At 43.7% G+C, this 21,389-nt stretch overlaps 1 protein-coding gene across 2 annotated transcripts in view; it reads left to right on the forward strand.

The window, feature by feature from the left end:
• eftud2 (elongation factor Tu GTP binding domain containing 2) overlaps positions 1–21,389 on the forward strand; it is a 117,280-nt gene that overhangs the window by 84,701 nt on the left and 11,190 nt on the right. For both annotated transcript variants that reach the window (XM_073071725.1, XM_073071726.1), the window contains exons 22-23: positions 3,048–3,174; positions 6,485–6,572. In XM_073071725.1, the coding sequence (XP_072927826.1) occupies positions 3,048–3,174; positions 6,485–6,572 (215 nt within the window). The remainder of the gene's footprint in view (positions 1–3,047; positions 3,175–6,484; positions 6,573–21,389) is intronic.

Consider the following 21,389-nt stretch of genomic DNA (forward strand, 5'->3'; position numbering starts at 1 on the left):
TTTGCAGATGATACAAAGATGGATGGAGAGGTAGGTAGTGCTGAGGAAGCAATGTGATTGCAGAGAGTCCAGAGGAGGTTCAGGGAATGATTCTGGGAATGAATGGGTTGACACATAAGGAGTGACCGGCAGCTTTGTGCCTGTATTCAATGGAATTTAGAAAAATGCATGGAGATCAACCTACCGAATATTGAAAGGACTCAATAGGGTGGATGTTGAGAGGTTGTTTCCTATGGTAGGAGCCTCAAAGTTGAAGGGCATATAAAATACAAAATAATTAATTGCACAAGTATTCAATCGCCCGCCCCCCCCCCCCCCCCGAATATGACACACCAAATCATCACTGGTGCAGCCAGTTGGCTTTAGAAGTCACATAATTAGTTGAACAGAAATGTGTTTTTGGAGACCTGTGTGTAGTCAAGGTGTTTCAAATGATTATAGTAAAAATAGGTGAGTTGGTGTCCTGGCAAAAACTACACCATGTAGATAAAAGAACATCACAAGCAACTCCATGAAAATCTTATTGAAAAAAAAATCAGGAGATGGATACAAGGAGGTTTCCAAGTCACTGAATATCCCTTGGAGTACAGTTAAGTCAATCATCAAGAATGGAAAGAATATAGCACAGCTGTAAATCTGCCTGGAGCAGGCTATCCTCAAAAACTAGGTGACCGTGCAAGAGGGGACTAGGGAGGGAGGCCAACAAGAGAACTATGACAACTCTGGAAGAGTTACAAGCTTCAGTGGCTAGGATGGGAGGGACTGCAACTGTTACCTGGGTGCTTCACCAGTTGCATCTTTATGGGAGAGTGGCAAAGAGTGTCACTGTTGGGGGGGGGGGGGGGGGAGAGAGTAAAAAACTCACATGAAATCTCAGCTAGAGTTTGCCAGAAGGCATGTGGGAGACTCTGAAGTCAGCTGGAAGAAGGTTCTATGGTCTGATGAAACTAAAATTGAGCTTTTTGCCATCAGACTAAACACTGTTTTGTGTAAGCCAAACACAGCATATCATCGAAAACAGAAAACACGCCATTCCTACCATGAAGCATGGTGGTGGTTGCATCATGCTGTGGGGATGCTTCACTGCAGCAGGCCCTGGAAGGTTTGTGAAGGCAAAGGGTGAAATGAATGCAGCAAAATACAAGGAAATTCTGGAGGAAATCCTGATGCAGTTTGCAAGGGAACTGCAACTTGGGAGAAGATTTGTTTTCCAGCAAGACAATGACCCCAAGCATAAAGCCAAAGCTACACAGGAATGGCTTAAAAACAAGAAAGTTAATGTCCTGGAGTGGCCAAGACAGAGTCCAGAGCTCAATCCAATTGAGAATTTGTGGCTGGACTTGAAAAGGGGCTGTTCATTTACGATTGCCATGCAATCTGACAGCTTGAGCAGTTTTGCAAAGAAGATTGGGGAAAAGTTGCAGCGTCCAAAGCTGATAGAGGCCTATCCACACACTCAAAAGGTGTATCTACCAAAAACTGACTTGAAGGGGGAGAATACTTATGCAAACAATTATTTTGTGTTTTATATTTGTAATTGATTTAAATCACTTTGTAGAGATTTGTTTTCACTTTGACACAGAAGAGTCTTTTTCTGTTGATCAGTGTTTAAATCCACTGTGATTTGGTCTATGGTCTCCAGCCAAAACTCAATGGCTTGATCTCTATGGTCTGTAGTATATGATCTCTGACCTAAACTCTATGGTCTTTGGTCTCTGGCCTATGCTCTATGGTGTGTGGTTCATGTTTCTGGCCTAATCTCTAAGGGCTGTGCTCTCTGGTCTGTGGTCTCTGGCCTAAGCCCTACGGTCTGTGCTCTGTGGTCTCTGGCCTAAGCTCTACTGACTATGATCTCTGGTCCTTGGCTTAAGCTCTATGGTCTGTGATCTATAGTCTCGGACCTAAACTCTACGGTCTGTGGTCTCTGGCCTCAGCTCTACCGTCTGTGTTGTAGGATCTTTGGTCTGTGGCTTCTGGGGGATTCAAAGTTGTAAAACAATAAATCATGAACACTTCCAAGGGGGTTGAATACTTTTTATACTGTAGGCACTGCAAGTTAATATACAGTATTGCACTTGAGGGAAGCTAGTGTTGTAATTACAAAGGGGATGAATACTTTTCAGTCTTACAGTTTTGGTTATTAATAAATTGTTGACAGGTTTTGGAATTTTTTTGATTTGACAATGCACAATGTTTTGTACATTATCTAAAAAATTCTTCAATGCATTTTAAGTTTAGAAAATGAGATTATAAAATGTGAAAATAGTTGTGAGGGTGGAATACTTTTTCAAGGCACTGTAAATTCTATGAATAAACCTCTAAATAAACTGCTAAGCTCTATGCCCTTGCCCTTTCAAAGAAGTGTTTTGCACTGCAGTTCTGTATTTTAAGGCTAAACAGGCTATAGCATGAAAAAAAGTGTTCAGATTGACAAAGTGCCGAATTTAGAACTTCACTACCCTTATGTGTAAGCATAAATAAACATATTTATTCACATTTAATTTTATAAAACTTTTTGGTTAATTAAGGAATTGCTTACCTTTGGTTGTATGAGAATTGTGAGTGTGTAGCAATATACTACACACAGCGCTGAAATAACGACACGCAGTCGGCAAGCCGTTTCGAGACTAGTTTATTCAATCTTCGCGGCGCTGGCATTTAATCCCTAGCGGCCGCCCTCTCCAGGCGGAAATGACGTCAGAGGTGCATTACCAAAGTCTCCCCCCGCGCGCTTGCTATTTGTGAGCCGGTTCGCCTGCACAGAAAGTGGGTCGCCACAAGTGCATATATAGTGGATACAGAATTTATGGTTTTGTTTTTTTTTCTGTGTGAGCATTACCTATGGTTATTGTCTTCAATAAGATATGTTCATAAATAATTATGGAGAGTTCTAGTTTCCTTTGTGTTTTGGAACTGTTTCAAAGAAACATTAGAAGAATGTTGGCTTAATTTGCTCACAAAGGAAATCATTACAATTTTACTTCTCATGATGCATTAAATAGCTTTTAAAGGTTTGTCATGATGCATCTCTTCCTATACTAAACTAGGAAAAAGCTGGGTGAATTTTTCCAGACCAAATATGATTGGGATTTGTTGGCTGCCCGTTCCATTTGGGCTTTTGGACCTGATACTACAGGACCCAACATTTTGGTTGATGATACTCTTCCATCTGAGGTAAGTCCATCCAGGAATGAAAGGGTACTTTCACTGATTGATCTATTTATTACATCTTCATTAGTAGTACTTAACCACACATTGCTCTGCTACGACACCGGTGCCAAGCTGTATGGGTCCTAATGCCCTTCCCTTGGACAACATCGGTGGCGTGGAGAGGGGAGACTTGCAGCTTGGGCAACTGCCATTTAAAAAAAACCTTGCCCAGGCTTGTACCCTGGAAACTTTCCAAGGCGCAAATCCATGGTCTATCAAGACTAATGGAGGCCTACTGCTACTGCTACAAGTCTGAATGAAAAGAATAGTAAGAATAAGCTGTTTGGTGCCTTGGGCTGCTTTACTATTCAACAAGTTACACCTGTAGTTGCAGATTTTCAATCAGTAAAACAATTGCACCATGACCCATTGCTTCCTGTCATTCAGCCAATTTTGGATCCAGTTCACCAATACACCTCAGATCACTTATGCCATAACCTTCTGGACCACGCTGCCATGCTGGAGTTTGCTAAAGTCCATACTTGCATATTTATTCTATTTTGGCTTTATCATTTACTTAGTCCCTGTCTATCCAAATACTCATACGCGGTCCTTTAGAATACACTTTCCCACTACTGATGTCAGGCTTACTGGCCTGTAATTTCCTGACAACACACACAAAATGCTACCTAGCCTACTGAGTTCCTCCAGCATTTTGTGTGTGTTGCTCGGATTTCCAGCATCTGGAAATTTTCTCATCTCTAATTTTCTGGTTTACTTCTAAAGTCTTTCTTAAACAGCGGAACATTAGCTCCATTCCTCCAGTACCTTACTTGTCGCTAAGGATGATTTAAGTATATTTGCTAGGGCCCCTGCAATTTTTGCACTTGCGTCTAACGGGGTCCAGGGGCACATCTTGTCAGGCCCTGGGGATTTGTCCACCCTGATTGGCGTCAAGACAGCAAATAACTCCTCTGTAATCTGTACAGGGTCCATGACCTTGTGCGTCTTTGCTTCACTTTGATAGACTCTGTGTCTGTCTCCCAAATAAATACAGATGCAAAAAACTCCATTTAAGATCTCTCAGTTTCTTTTGGCTCCACACATAGATCACCATTCTGATCTTCTAGAGGACAAATATTGTCCCTTGCAATCCTTTTAATGTATATGTATTTCCCTTGGGATTCTCCTTCACCTTGTCTACGAGACCAATCTAATGCCTTCTTTTAGCCCTCCTGATTTCTTAAGTGTTTTCTTGCATTTCTTAACTCCATAAATACCTCATTTGTTCCTACCTGCCTAAAGTTCTGCATCTCCTTTTCTTCTTAACCAGGGCCTCAATATCTCTTGAAAACCAAAGTTCCTGTTATTTTTACCTTTTATTCTGACATTGTGCTGTCAAAATTTCATTGTTGAAGGCCTCCCATTTACCAACACACCTTTGCCAGAAAATGGCTTGTCCCAATGCCCACTTGCCAGATCATTTCTGATATCATCAAAGTTGGCCTTTCTCCTATTTAGAATCTCTGTCTGGACCAGACCTATAATTTTCCATATTTACTTTTAAACTAATGGGATTATGATCACTCGATGTCAAGAGTTCCCTTGCACAAACTTCTGTCACCTTCCACAGAACATTACAGCACAGAAACAGGCCTTTTGGCCCTTCTTGGCTGTGCCGTACCATTTTTCTGCCTAGTCCCACTGACCTGCACCTGGCCCATATCCCTCCATACCCCTCTCATCCAAGTATCTGTCCAAGTTTTTCTTAAATGTTAAAAGTGGGCCTGCATTTATCACTTCATCTGGCAGCTCATTCCACACTCTCACCACTCTGAGTGAAGAAGCCCCCCCAATGTTCCCTTTAAACTTTTCCCCCTTCACCCTTAACCCATGTCCTCTGGTTTTTTTCTCCCCTAACCTCAGTGGAAAGAGCCTGCTTGCATTCACTCTATCTATACGCATCATAATTTTATATATCTCTATCAAGTCTCCCCTCATTCTTCTACACTCCAGGGAATAAAGTCCTAACCTATTCAACCTTTCTCTGTAACTCAGTTTCTCAAGTTCCGGCAAACCTTGTAAACCTTCTCTGCACTCTTTCAACCTTATTAATATCCTTCCTGTAATTCGGTGACCAAAACTGTACATAATACTCCAAATTCAGCCTTACCAATGCCTTATACAACCTCACCATAACATTCCAACTCTTATACTCAATACTTTGATTTATAAAGGCCAATGTACCAAAAGCTCTCTTTACTACCCTATCTACCTGTGACGCCAATTTTAGGGAATTTTGTATCTGTATTCCCAGATCCCTCTGTTGTACTGCACTCCTCAGTGTCCTACCACTTATCTTGTATGTTCTACCTTGGTTTGACCTTCCGAAGTGCAATGCCTCACACTTGTCTGTATTAAACTCCATCTGCCATTTTTCAGCCCATTTTTCCAGCTGGTCCAAATCCCTCTGCAAGTTTTGAAAACCTTCCTCACTGTCCACTACACCTCCAATCTTTGTATCATCAGCAAATTTGCTGATCCAAATTACCACATTATCATCCAGATCATTGATATAGATGACAAATAATGGACCCAGCACTGATCCCTGTGGCACACCACTAGTCACAGTTGTCCACTCAGAGAAGCAATCCTCCACTACCACTCTCTGACCCGTAGACAACATCCACTGCCTTCCCTTCATCCACTTTCCTTGTAACTTCCTCAAAAAACTCTAATAGATTTGTTAAACATGACCTACCACGCACAAAGCCGTGTTGACCCTCCCTAATAAGTCCCTGTCTATCTAAATACTTGTAGATGCTATCTCTTAGTACTCCTACTACCGATGTCAAACTTACTGGCCTATAATTTCCCGGATTACTTTTAGAGCCTTTTTTAAACAATGGAACAACATGAGCTATCCTCCAATCCTCTGGCACCTCGCCCGTAGATACCGACATTTTAAATATATCTGCCAGGGACCCTGCAATTTCAACACTAGTCTCCTTCAAGGTCCGAGGGAATATCCTGTCAAGTCCTTTGACAGCTTGTGCATTTTATTCGAAGCTAACTATACAACAGTGCTTTTTTCTGCCAACCGGTTAAAAATCATATCAATCAGATCATGAAAACTGCATTGGATGTCGTGAATCATATTGATGGCTACCATAACAACTAATGTTAGCTGAAAAACAACAAATCATTTTTTGGTCCTGGAAAATTATGTTAACCATTTTTTCTTGATAAATTTTTAACTTGATAACAAGAGCACTTGTGTGGAGTTGTACCAGATTTAGCACTAATTCATTATTTATCACTGATCCAATAATAGGTGGATAAAGCACTTTTGGGTTATGTGAAGGACAGCATTGTCCAGGGATTCCAGTGGGGAACGAGAGAAGGACCACTTTGTGATGAACGTATGTATTAATTAGGAAGTATTCAAAGTAAATATCATTATTTTGTATTTAAGCACTGGGTTGAATCATTTTAAAAACCAAAACATGTAAAATAAGAAATGTTTTGTTATTGTCTTATTTGCATAGTCGGTTTATTCTTTGATTTCTCAAATACCTACTCTGTTAATAGATGTTAGCATGCTAAATTGCAGAGCCCAATCATTTTAAATTGTGGGTTATAATTAAAATGATTTTCTACGGCCTTTTTCTCCCCAATACATCCCAGATAAAATGTATGTAAACTTGGAGAAAAATTTATATCAATAACTTTAGAGCTATTTACTTCCTATTTAATAATATTAAACTCTAATCTGTGAAGACTTGCACGAGGGGTGATTGATATGTTCTTGGCCTAAGGTAGAAGAACTCAATTTCAGAAAACCTAGCACATTTATTTTTCAACATAGTCCCCTCCTATATTTACATACTTAGTCCAGCAGTTGTGGAGCAAATGGATCTTGGACCTCCAGAAAGTGTCCACAGATGGGTGATTGATAAGTTTGTGGCCTAAGGTAGAAGGAGGTGAGTTATACAGCTCTCATTACAGGCACATGCAGGTCAACTCTTTGAGTGATTATGCTTAAAGTTTGAAGTTAGTAACTCATCTCCTACCTTAGACCACAAACTTATCAATCACCCCTGCTGTGGACACTTCCTGGAGGTCCAAGATCCGTATGTTCCACGAAGTGTGTAAATGTAGGAGGGGACTATGTTGAAAAATAAATGTGCTAGGTTTTCTAAACTTGACTCCTACCTTAGGCCACAAACATATCAATCACCCCGCGTATATCTCTATATTACTCCAAGTGAATGTGCGGGAATATTTTCTTCACTGAGAGAAGGAAATCTTGGAAAGGCAGCCCTTTATGCATTTTGCATCTCCTTATAATGAATCTTATTGTGTCAGTGACAGAGGGTCTGAGAACAAATTAGAAGCTGCTGGCTACAGCTGAGATCCAAGGAATGAGGCTGCACAAAATCATTTGACTGTTTATAGTGAATCTGTAAGGAACTTCATTCCATCACAAGATCAAGAAAACTTGCACCGAGTCAATTTTAAAAATTGTGTACCCATTTTCTAAATTAATTATTGCCCAAGACGCTGCAGTCTGACTTGTTTCACTGTCTCTGACCATCCTAAACTAATGAAGTAACTTTTGAGTGCAATCAGTGTTGAAATAGATAAAACATTGTTAGTGCATTGCAGCTCAGATAATATAATACTGATCCTTCATTGCACACACTAAGTCAGATTATATTTATTATGTTCCAGGCTCCATTATTAATTGTCTCTGGATTATTATTTATTGCCCAGTGGCATTAACATCAACCATTATGAAATGCTTTGAGCAGCTAGTCATGGGGCACATTAAAGTCTTACAGCTACATTGGACCCTTATTGCTCGAATCAACCCACTGACGATGCAATATCCTTTGTCCTGTTCCACCAGGAAAATGGGGTCTCGTATGCCAGGCTGCTGATTATAGTCTTAAGTTCGGAATTTAACACCATCATACCCCAGAAACTGGTGGGAAACTGTCCTTACTGAGTCTCAACACCTCCCTTTGTAGCTGCATCCTGGAATTCCGAACAGTACGGTCCTCAGTCAGTTCATGTGGGTGGCCCATTACACTGAGCACTGGCACTCCCCAAGGCTATGCGCTCAGACCTTTGCTGTTTACACTGCTGACGCATGACTATGCTGCAAGATTAAGCTCAAACCATGTCATCAGAGAAAATATTACAGTGGTGCTCTGGCAGGATAGATTAGAGGGCTAGTCTAGGGGTACTATTTGGGTGGAATTGAGGAATGGGAAAGGTAAAACTTATAGGGCTGTATTATAGATCACCTAATGGGGAGTGAGAATTGGAGGAGCAAATTTGCAAGGAGATAGCAGATATTTGTAGTAAGCACAGGGTTGTGATTGTGGGAGATTTTAATTTTCCACACATAGACTGGGAAGCCCATACTGTAAAAGGAATGGATGGTTTGGAGTTTGTAAAATGTGTGCAGGATAGTTTTTTGCAGCAATACATAGAAGTACCAACTAGAGAAAGGGCAGTGTTGGTTGGATCTTCTGAAATAGGTCAGGTGACGGAGGTATGTGTTGGGGAGCACTTCGGGTCCAGTGATCACAATGACATTAGTTTCAATATAACTATGGAGAAGGATAGGACTGGACCCAGGGTTGAGATTTTTGATTGGAGGAAGGCTAACTTTGAGGAGATGCGAAAGGATTTAGAAGGGGTGGATTGGGACAATTTGTTTTATGGGAAGGATGTAATAGAGAAATGGCAGTCATTTAAAGGTGAAATTTTGAGGGTACAGAATCTTTATGTTCCTGTTAGGTTGAAAGGAAAGGTTAAAAGTTTGAGAGAGCCATGGTTTTCAAGGGATATTGGAAACTTGGTTCGGAAAAAGAGAGAGATCTACAATAAATATAGGCAGCATGGAGTAAATGAGTTGCTCGAGGAATATAAAGAATGTAAGAAGAATCTTAAAGAAATTAGAAAAGCTAAAAGAAGATACGAGGTTGCTTCGGCAAGTAAGGTGAAAATAAATCCAAAGGGTTTCTACAGTTATATTAATAGCAGAAGGATAGTGAGGGATAAAACTGGTCCCTTAGAGAATCAGAGTGGACAGCTATGTGTGGAGCCGAAAGAGATGAGGGAGATTTTGAACAATTTCTTTTCTTCGGTGTTCACTAAGGAGAAGGATATTGAATTGTGTAAGGTAAGGGAAACAAGTAGGGAAGTTATGGAAACTATGATGATTAAAGAGGAGGAAGTACTGGCATTTTTAAGGAATATAAAAGTGGATAAATCTCCAGGTCCTGACAGGATATTCTCTAGGACCTTGAGGGAAGTTAGTGTAGAAATAGCAGGGGCTCTGACAGAAATATTTCAAATGTCATTAGAAACGGGGATGGTGCAGGAGGATTGGCGTATTGCTCATGTGGTTCCATTGTTTAAAAAGGGTTCTAAGAGTAAACCTAGCAATTATAGGCCTGTCAGTTTGATGTCACTGGTGGGTAAATTAATGAAAAGTATTCTTAGAGATGGTATATATAATTATCTGGATAGACGGGGTCTGATTAGGAACAGTCAACATGGATTTGTGCGTGGAAGGTCATGTTTGACAAATCTTACTGAATTTTTTGAAGAGGTTACAAGGAAAGTTGACTAGGGTAAAGCAGTGGATGTTGTCTATATGGACTTCAGTAAGGCCTTTGACAAGGTTCCACACGGAAGGTTATTTAGGAAGGTTCAATCGTTAGGTATTAATATTGAAGTAGTAAAATGGATTCAACAGTGGCTGGATGGGAGATGCCAGAGAGTAGTGGTGGGTAACTGTTTGTTAGGTTAGAGGCCGGTGACTAGTGTTGTGCCTCAGGAATCTGTACTGGGTCCAATGTTGTTTGTCATATACATTAATGATCTGGATGATGGGGGTGGTAAATTGGATTATTAAGTATGCAGATGATACTAAGGTAGGTGGCATTGTGGATAATGAAGTAGGTTTTCAAAGTTTGCAGAGAGGTTTAGGCCAGTTAGAGTGGGCTGAAAGATGGCAGATGGAGTTTAATGCTGATAAGTGTGAGGTGCTACATTTTGGTAGGAATAATCCAAATAGAACATACATGGTAAATGGTAGGGTGTTGAAGAATGCAGTAGAACAGAGTGATCTAGGAATAATGGTGTATATTTCCCTGAAGGTGGAATCTCATGTGGATAGGGTGGTGAAGAAAGCTTTTGGTATGCTGGCCTTTATAAATCAGAGCATTGAGTATTGGAGTTGGGATGTAATGTTAAAATTGTACAAGGCATTGGTAAGGCCAAATTTGGAGTATTGTGTACAGTTCTGGTCACTGGATTATAGGAAAGATGTCAACAAAATAGAGAGAGTACAGAGAAGATTTACTAGAATGTTACCTGGGTTTCAGCACCTCAGTTACAGGGAAAGGTTGAACAAGTTAGGTCTTTATTCTTTGGAGCGTAGAAGGTTGAGGGGGGACTTGATAGAGGTATTTAAAATTATGAGGGGGATAGATAGAGTTGATGTGGATGGGCTTTTTCCATTGAGAGTAGGGGAGATTCAAACAAGAGGACATGAGTTGAGACTTATGGGGCAAAAGTTTAAGGGTAACATGAGGGGGAATTTCTTTACTGAGATAGTGGTAGCTGTGTGGAATGAGCTTCCAGTAGAAGTGGTAGAGGCAGGTTCGGTACTGTCATTTAAAGCAAAATTGGATAGATATATGGACAGGAAAGGAATGGAGGGTTATGGGCTGAGTGCAGGTCAGTGGGACTAGGTGAGAGTAAGAGTTCGGCACGGACTAGAAGGGCCGAGATGGCCTGTTTCCGTGCTGTAGTTGTTATATGGTTATATCTATTTTGATGACACAACATCAATGATGTCGGAGTACAGAGAGGAAGTGGAGCATCTGGTGGATTGGTGTGAGAAGAAAAACCCAAGTCTGAATGTGAAGAAGACTTCAGGAAGGTGCAGATGAGCCATCCCCCTCTGGGAATATATGGCTTCTCTGTAAAAGAGTTAATTGCACCAAGTTCCTGGGAATTCACATCACGGATTATCTCACTTGGTCCCTTAATATCACCTCCCTGAGCAGCGTCTCCACTTCCTAAGGAGATTGAAGCAAGCAAGGCTTCCCCTCCCCATCTTAACTGAATTTTATAGGAGAGTGTCCTGTTAAGTTGTGTCTCTGTCTGGTATGGGAGTAGAGAACATCTGAGAAAGTCATAGGGATCTCCCTACCATCCATCAGAGCATTTATCAAGAGTATGCAGGATCTCCCACATACCTTCTGGCAAACTCTAGCCGATATTTCATGTGAGTTTAGTTTTCCAACAGTGACTTTCTCTTTGCCACTCTCCCATGGTAGCCACGACTTGTGAAGCACCTGAGCAACAGTTGTATGCGCAGTCTCTCTCATCTCAGCCACTGAAGCTTGTAATTCCTCTGGTGTTGTCATGGGTCTCTTGGAGGCCTCCCTCACTAGTCCACTTCTTGCACGGTCACTCAGTTCTTGAGGATGGCCTGCTCTAGGCAGATTTAAACCTGTGCCATATTCTTTCTGTTTCTTGATGATTGACTTACTTGTACTGTAAGGGATATTCAATGACTTGGAGATTTTCTTGTATCCATCTCCTGACTTGTGCTTTTTGATAACTTTTTTGCGGAGCTACTTGGAGTGTTCTTTTGTCTTCATGATGAAGTTTTTGCCTGGATACTGACTCACTTTCCAGATACAAATGTATTTTTACTACAACAAATTGAAACACCTTAACTGCACGTAAGTTTATATATAGCTGGAACACCTTAAAGTCCCACCTTAAAGCACCTTATGTGACTTTAAAACCAACTGGCTGCACCAGTGATGATGTGGTGTGTCAATAGACAATAGACAATAGGTGCAGAAGTAGACATTTTGGCCCTTTGAGCCTGCACCGCCATTTTGAGATCATGGCTGATCAATTCCTATCAATACCCAGTTCCTGCCTTGTCCCCACATCCCTTGATTCCCCTATCCATAAGATACCTATCTAGCTCCTTCTTGAAAGCATCCAGAGAATTGGCCTCCACTATCAAATCCTGTTCATTACATAACACTAAATCCCAGAATAGTCTTGTCCCTGGTTGGCTCTCGTACAAGCTGTTCCAAGAATGCATCCCGTAGGCACTCTACAAACTCCCTATCCTGTGGTCCAGCACCAACCTGATTCTCCCAGTTCACCTGCATGTTGAAATCCCCCATAACTACTGCGACATTACCTTTGCCACATGCCAATGTTAACTCCCTATTCAACTTGCACCTAATATTCATGCTACTGTTTGGTGGCCTGTAGACAACACCCATTTCGGTCCTTTTGCCCTTACTGTTCCTCAGTTCTATCCACACAGACTCTACTTCTCCTGACCCTATGTCCCCCCTTGCAAAGGACTGAATCTCATTCCTCACCAACAGGGCCACCCCACCCCCTCTGCCCACATTTCTGTCCCTACGATAGCACGTATACCCTTGTACATTCATTTCCCAGGTCTGATCTCCCTGCAGCCATGTCTCCCGTTATCCCAACAACATCATAGTTACCCATTCGCACCTGGGCTTCAAGCTCATCTGCCTTATTTCTGACACTTCATGCATTCAGATATAGAATTTTTAGCCCATTTCTCCTCGCTCTGTTTGAATTGCTGCCAATTGTGCTTAACCCAGCTCCCCGAACTCCCATCGGGCTATATGCCCCTAGAATTTTGTTGTCCTTCCTAAATTTACTTATTCTTTCAACACATTTAACTCCATGTTCCATCAGACCATCCCTCTGTACATGTGTCCTCCTTGTCACTTGTTCCGCCTCACCTTTCTCTACTACACACTTCATATTCCGGAACCGTGTCGTCCCCACCTGTCCTTTATTCTTCCTCTCGCTATCCTCTCTCACATTCTGGATCCCCGCCCCCTGCAAATTTAGTTTAAACCCCCCCCCAAGAAGCACTAGCAAACTTCCCTGCAAGAATGTTAGTACTGCTCCAGTTCAGGTGTAAACCGTCCCTTCGGAACAGATCCCACCTTCCCTGGAACAAAGCCCAATTATTTGTGAAGACGCAATTAATTATTTTGTGTTTTACATTTGTAACTAATTTAGATCACTTAGACCATAAAGGACCATAAGACATAAGGGCCGAATTAGGCCATTTAACCTATCAAATCTGCTCTATCATTCAATCATGGCTGATCCTTTTTCCCCCTTCTCAGCCTTACTCCCCAACCTTCTCCCCATAACCTTTGATGCTGTGTCCAATCAAGAACCTATCAATCTCTGCCTTAAATACACCCACTGACCTGGCTTCCACAACTGCCTATGGTAATTGTTATGTAACCTCGTAACCAGGTAACTTACCAGCAAAGATAGCGGGATCAGCTGAGTCGGATGCTACTGTTTTCAAACGTTTTATTCAAAAAGGGGCACAAACGTATGATTAATACAAAACATTCAGATCATATACATCGTCAAAACTCAATCTAAAACACCGGTGTAATAATAATCAATCAGAAATAAGCTCTATAGTTGTCTAGGGGGTAATACTGAGTCCAATTGAAATATAAAGAGTCACTCAGAAGTCTGCAGGCTTTTCCCTTTTGGGAACCGCTGGGGTTTCACGTTGTGGAGAGAGAGAGATGGTTGAGAAAGGATAAACACTTGCCCGTTGTCTTTACAGAGCAAATCCTTGGAATCAGGGGAGCAGGCTTCCCCGTTGTTAGTTAAAAGCGGTCTTCTGTTGGTTCTAGCCACAGATTCAAAATTTGGAATCTAACGCACGTGGCTTCCTTCAAAATGCCTTCCCGCTCCCACGGGAATCGGTATCGTGCTTCCTTGGTGCGTTTGAGGGTTGTCCCCCCCTCAGACCCTCCTTTATACTTCTTCACGGGATCGCAGGTGTCAATCAGGTTGCAGGTGATGTGATCTCTCTCTCAACCAGCCCACTTTGCCCGAGGGCTTTTCACGTGGTCTTCATGAGACAATAGTCAATATCGCCTTTATTCTGCTTCTCGGGAGAACGTGGTCTTCCGCACGTCTCTCTCTCTCTCTCTCCCATTTCCTGTGTCTATTCAGCACGTCTCTCCCCCTCTTGGGTCAGTTGACCCCCCCTTGACTAGGGCTCTTGCGATTCTCACAAAGGAGGGGGCCGAGGTCATAACACCTCCCCCCATAGCAGGTTTTTTACCAGCGGTTAAAAACAGGTTGGTACAGGACTTTTTTTTTTTTGAATCTACATACTACACAAGCTTTTCTCTTCACAGAGTACTACTGTTATACATTCAAGTCAGTATCTAAACAGGTAACAAGTACAGTGCCCCTTTCTTTAATACCTTAACCTCACGTGCCATACTAAAGTCTGGTAGCATCAAACTTCAGCTCAATAACCACCTTATTTATTTGCTTTCTTCAGCAACATAACTAAGGAGGTGTGATCTTAGCTTAGGTGCATCTACAAAAGTTTATACAAATACTAATCGTTTCGGTCGTGGTATTTCACCGGCAGGTCTCCCAAGGGGTGGTCTTTATTATTCACAGGCTTTGGCGCGAACCCGTACAACCGGCGTTGTGATTTACAAAGGGCATTTCTATTACCCATCGCCTTTTCCCGGTGAGTCCCCCCGTGGGGACTGCGAGTAATTTGGCAAGGTACTCTCCCATTTCCTTCCCACAAGGGTTATTCTCTTAACTCCGCGTCCACCCAGGTAGTTAGCCCTTCTGCCAAGACCATACAGGCTGATGTGTTTCAGGGCGAACCTTTCCCCCTGGCCACATTTAACTTTCGGCTTCCTCGCAGCGCTTTCTTGAATAACAATAGCGTGTGAGGCACCTTTACATTCCAAATCAACCCGTAATCGGTGCGTAGGCATCATTTTAGACTTTAACCTTTTTCCCTTTGAGTTGGGAACTACAGATTTACCGTTCTCCCCCACAACAACAGTTATCTCCCCATTCATAAACTCCACATTAACTCTGAACACTCCCCTCAGCACAACCCTCTGGGGACTCGCACTCCCCAAGGTTAACCCTTTTTTCCCCGAACCAAGCCTATCTGATCCAAAAGGACGGCCATCTCGTTCAGCTGAGTCAAATACCTCAGCTTTTTCCTGAGCTCCGTGACTAGGTTCAGCACCACGTGCATCCCCATCTTGGACACACTCAAACGGGACATTGGCCTCTTCCAGGCTTTCAACACCTGTACCTTTTTCAAATTCTAACGTCCCCCGATCCTTCCAGTTACTCTCTAGGCAGCCCCCCGTTGGGGAAGGCGCAACCCTGCGAGCTGAAACAACCTCCTCGGCCATTCCAGCTGACTTCTCCACAGCAAGGATACCCTTCCTCTCTAAGACTGCCCTCATTTCACTATCGGGACCATCGGGAACACCTTTAGAACTCTCAACTTCTCCAAACAATTCTGCCAAACCAGACAGATCAACCATGTCCAACTCTGGACCTTTTAACAGTTTTATCCATTTCTCATCTTTATTTCCTACCTCTAGGACCTTTCTCTTCACTAAGGGGGGGGCTATCTCCTCGCCCTTACCCCCTTTCACTTTACTACTTTCTGTTTTACCACCCTCGGAACCCTCGTGGTATAGGGTCGGTAAAAACGTCTTGGCCAATTCACTACTGGCCCGATTTAAACTGCTCTGGTTCTCAGCTGCTTTTCTCGACAGGCTGCAAGTGTCCGCGCATGCGGGATAGCTCGGGGACTCCATGGGCGGGGCCTCAACTATCAGGGCGGTTCCCATCTTCCCACCCGTGAGGTCATTACCCAAAAGGAGGTCCACGCCCTCCCCCGGTAACTCCGGCAGGACTCCTAGTTCCACAGGTCCCGACACCAACTCGCAATCGAGAAGGACCCTATGCAAAGGCACTACTTCGATCCAGTTCCCTAGGCCTCTCAGGGCTACCTCGCCCGTCGGAGGTCCGAAGGGTAACACGTTACGGCTAATTAATGATAGCTCCGCCCCCGTGTCTCTCCAAATTCATACGGGGATGGGGGGGTCCCCTTCCTTCAAAGACACGGTTCCTTCGGAACTAAATGTCTCCCGCCCCTCCTGTATTCCATCTACCTGGGGCCCTCTTGTCGATTTCCTGATTACCACTGTACGCCCGATAGGGATCGCTGCTCTCTCCTTCTCTGGCTCCTTTCTCGGAGCAAAGCATTTTGATGCGATATGACCCACCTTCCCACAATTAAAGCAGGTTAAACCAGGAGGTCTCCAGGTTTCCTGTCTGTTATCCTCACTTTTTTTGCTAGCTCCCGGCGGGATCTCCGCCTCAGCCAGCAGGCCTTCCCTGCCGTTCCGACGGTCTCTCGGGTAACTTTTTGGCGAGGAAAACTTTGGCTTGTGGGTTAGGGCATATTCATCTGCGAACCTAGCCATCTCTGAGATGGACTGATTCGTCCTCTCATTTAAATACATTCGGATCTCTTCCGGAACACAACCTTTAAATTCCTCAATCAAAAATAACTCCCAGATACGCCCATAGTTCTCGGCCACCTTTTCAGCGGTGCACCAACGGTCCAAGAGCACACCCTTCTCATGGGCTAGCTCGGTATATGTTTGATTCCACCCTTTCCGTAAATTTCGGAACCTTTGTCTATACGCCTCAGGTACTAACTCGTAACCTCGGAGAATGGCCTCCTTTACTTGGTCATAACTCCCTTTCCTTTCCGGGGGCAGCGCGGCATATACCCGCTGTGCTTTCCCTCGTAACACACTTTATAACAACGCCACCCACTGCTCTCTGGGCCACTTCTGATTCACTGCCACCTTCTCAAAAAGCAAGAAATAACTATCAACATCCGTCTCCTCGAACGGGGGGACCAACCTTAATGCCCGACTAACATCAAACCCCTCCTCTCTCTCTTGCCCTTGAGCTCTTTGCTCTTGCTTTCGCCTGTCCAGCTCCAATTCATGGCTCCTTTGTTTCTCTTTCTGTTCTTCTTCTGCTTCTAGCTGCTTTAGCTGGAGCTCATGACCCCGTTTCATCTCTAATTCCTTTAGTTTGAACACATGCTCTCTTTCCTCAGCCTTTTCCTTTTCCTTTGCAGCTCTTTCCTCAGCCTTTTCAGCTGCTTCTAGCTGCTTTACTTTAAGATCATGGTCCAACCTTGCTTTCTCCAACTCTGCCTGATCTGTCCCACTTGCTAATCTCTTTTCGGGGATGTTTTCCAAATCCTCAGCTGCAAACACCTTCTTCCCAACGTAATACTGTTGTATGACCCTTCGCACTTCCTGCTTTTTCATTGCTGGCTTCACCGCTGTGAGGTCTAACGCCTACGCCAAATTTACCAAGTCTGATTTTGTAGCCTTCCCTAGCGCCTCTACCGTCGGGTTTCTCGTAAATTCATCCACATCCATCTTTGCTGGTTTCCTGTCTGGCTACCTGCGTAACCAGATTTAAGTTTGGACTTACAGCCCGATTCACTGACCCTCCCCTTTGGTTTCAAATCCGGGACAAGAACCCCACTTGTTACGTAACCTCGTAACCAGGTTACTTACAAGCAAAAATAGCGGGATCAGCTGAGTCGGATGCTACTGTTTTCAAACATTTTATTCAAAAAGGGGCACAAACGTATGGTTAATACAAAACATTCAGATCATATACATCGTCAAAACTCAATCTAAAACACCGGTGTAATAATAATCAATCAGAAATAAGCTCTATAGTTGTCTAGGGGGTAATACTGAGTCCAATTGAAATATAAAGAGTCACTCAGAAGTCTGCAGGCTTTTCCCTTTTGGGAACCGCTGGGGTTTCACGTTGTGGAGAGAGAGAGATGGTTGAGAAAGGATAAACACTTGCCCGTTGTCTTTACAGAGCAAATCCTTGGAATCAGGGGAGCAGGCTTCCCCGTTGTTAGTTAAAAGCGGTCTTCTGTTGGTTCTAGCCACAGATTCAAAATTTGGAATCTAACGCACGTGGCTTCCTTCAAAATGCCTTCCCGCTCCCACGGGAATCGGTATCGTGCTTCCTTGGTGTGTCTGAGGGTTGTCCCCCCCCTCAGACCCTCCTTTATACTTCTTCACGGGATCGCAGGTGTCAATCAGGTTGCAGGTGATGCGATCTCTCTCTCAACCAGCCCACTTTGCCCGAGGGCTTTTCACGTGGTCTTCCGCACGTCTCTCTCTCTCTCTCCCATTTCCTGTGTCTATTCAGCACGTCTCTCCCCCTCTTGGGTCAGTTGACCCCCCCTTGACTAGGGCTCTTGCGATTCTCACAAAGGAGGGGGCCGAGGTCATAACATAATAAATTCCACAGATTCACCATTCTCTGGCTAAAGAAATTTCTCCGCATCTCTGTTTTAAATGGACTTTGTAGAGATCTGTTTTCACTTAGACACGCAAGAGTCTTTTCTGTTGATCAGTGTCAAAAAAAGCCAAATTAAATCTATTGTGATTCAATATTGTAAAGAATTAAAACATGAAAACTTCCAAGGGGGTGAATTCTCTTTATAGGCACTGTATGTACATTTATACTGTCAAATGAGATCATGTTTGTTAAGCAGGGTGTAAAGCACAGTAGTACACATAAAACACAACAACTTTTGAAAGTTAGGATAAAATCTACAGATGAATTACGCATTTATCTTGACTGGCCTGGTATAGGAACTGTACTTCCCTCTATCACAGGACTTTGCAGAGTGTGGCACGGACAACCCAGCTCATCTGTGGATGTGAACTTCCCACTATTCAGGACATTTTCAGAGACAAGTGCATAAAAAGGGCCCGAAAGACCATTGGGGTTCCGAATCACCCCAACCGCAAACTGTTCCAGCTGCCACCATCCGGGAAAGGGTACTGCAGCATTAAAGCCAGGACCCAACAGGCTCCGAGATAGCTTCTTCCACAAGGCCATCAGACTAATTAATTCACGCTGACACAATTATATTTCTAAGCGATATTGACTGTTCTGTCCTGTTCTGTTGAGGTGGACTACAGCAGAGGTCCCCAACGACCGGGCCACGAGGAAACGATATGATTTGGCGATATGAAACGATATGAGTCAGCTGCACTTTTCCTCATTCTCTGTCACGCCCACTGTTGAACTTGAACACACGCAAGGTCATCAGTCAGTCATTAACCTACAACTATTCGATGAGTAAAAAACAAACGTCGCTTGAGAGCTTCTTTGGAAGAGGTGGTAGGGACATAAAATGCCTAACAATGATGATAACGCAGAGACAGCTGAGGCTGAGACTGCAAAAAATAAGAAAGCTTCCTTCCAACTGAAAATACAACGAGCCGTACATAAAATATGGCTTTAATGAAACCGGTGACTTGTATGCTCCAAGCCCCCTGTGTGTGGAATGTGGAGACAAGCCTTCTAATGAGGCAATGAAGCCCTCAAAACTGCTTCGACACCTTGAGTCCAAGAACCCTGCACTAAAGACAAACCCGTTGAGTTTTTTGAGTGGAAAAAACGTGAGCAAGCGGGACAGAAGCAAGCGCTGAGAGCCACCACCTCCACAAATGCTGCTGCTCTCAGAGCCTTTCACTATTGGTGAAGAATTGATTTTGCCTGCTGCCAAGACATGTACTGTGAACTGTTGGGAGAAGCTGCAGCTAACAAGATGGCACAGGTTTCTCTTTCAGCTACCACAGTTTCAAGGAGAATCGATGACATAGCGGAGGACATTGAAGCACAGCTGTTGGAATGGTTTAACGAGTCACCATGGTATGCTATCCAGGTTGGCGAGTCTTCCAGTGTCAACAACAAGGCAATACTGCTGGTTTATGTGCGATATATATTTCAAGACAATGTGCATGGGAATATAGAACATAGAACAATACAGCACAGTACAGGCCCTTCGGCCCACGATGTTGTGCCGATCCTTAAACCCTGCCTCCCATATAACCCCCCACATTAAATTCCTCCATATACCTGTCTAGTAGTCTCTTAAATTTCACTGGTGTATCTGCTTCCACCACTGACCCAGGCAGTGCATTCCACACACCAACCACTCTCTGAGTAAAATAACCTTCCTCTAATATCCCCCTTGAACTTCCCACCCCTTACCTTAAAGCCATATCCAACATATACTGAGCACAAGATTACAAGAGGAATGGAGACGGGCTAACCCATATTGACATCAATGGTTCTGGGGCTGAGAAGGTGAACGGCTTTAAGTTCCTCAGCATCCACATCACTGAGGACCTCACATGGTCTGTACACACCAGCTGTGTGGCGAAAAAGGCACAACAGCACCTCTTTCACTTCAGACGGTTGATGAAGTTTGGTATGGGCCCCCAAATCCAAAGAACTTTCTACAGGGATACAATTGAGAGCATCCTGACTGGCTGCATCACTGCCTGGTATGGGAGCTGTACCTCCCTTAATCGCAGGACTCTGTAGTTGTGAACTTCCCATGATTCGGGATATTTGCAAAGATGAGTGTGAGAAAAACATAGAAAACCTACAGCACAATACATGCCCTTCGGCCCACAAAGTTGTGCTGAACACATCCCTACCTTAGAAATTACTAGGCTTACCTATTTTACTAAGTTCCATGTACCTATCTAAAAGCCTCTTAAAAGACCCTATCGTATCCGCCTCCACTACCATTGCCGGCAGCCCATTCCATGCACTTACCACTCTCTGAGTAAAAAAACTTACCCCTGACATCTCCTCTGTACCTACTCCCCAGCACCTTAAACCTGTGACCTCTTGTGGCAACCATTTCAACCCTGGGAAAAAGCCTCTGACTATCCACACGATCAATGCCTCTCATCATCTTGTCCTCCTCTATCAGGTCACCTCTCATCCTCCTTCACTCCAAGGAGAAAAGGCTGCGTTCACTCAACTTATTCTCATAAGGCATGCACCCCAATCCAGGCAATCTCATAAGGCATACTCCCCAATCCAGGCAAAAGGGATTGAAAGATCATGGACCCGAGGGCCAACAAACTTAACCTGTTCTTCAACAGATTTGACACTGTGGCCCCTGCCCATCCCCCACATGATTCATCTGTTGTCAGCCCCCAACCAACATATACTACACTCTCCCCTCCTACCCCTCCTCACAGCCCCCCAATCTGCTCTCATGACTATACCCCTCCCCCACCTGAAACCACCAGGGTGGGCTTCACAGCTGAACAGGTGAGAAGATAGCTGAATCGTCTCCACCCAAGCAAGGCTGCAGGCCCGGATGGTGTCAGCCCCAGGGTGCTCAAAGCCTGTGCCCCCCCCCATCTATGTGGAGTACT

The sequence above is a fragment of the Hemitrygon akajei genome, chromosome 18, assembly GCF_048418815.1.
Source record: "Hemitrygon akajei chromosome 18, sHemAka1.3, whole genome shotgun sequence".
NCBI classification, from domain to species: Eukaryota; Metazoa; Chordata; class Chondrichthyes; order Myliobatiformes; family Dasyatidae; genus Hemitrygon; species Hemitrygon akajei.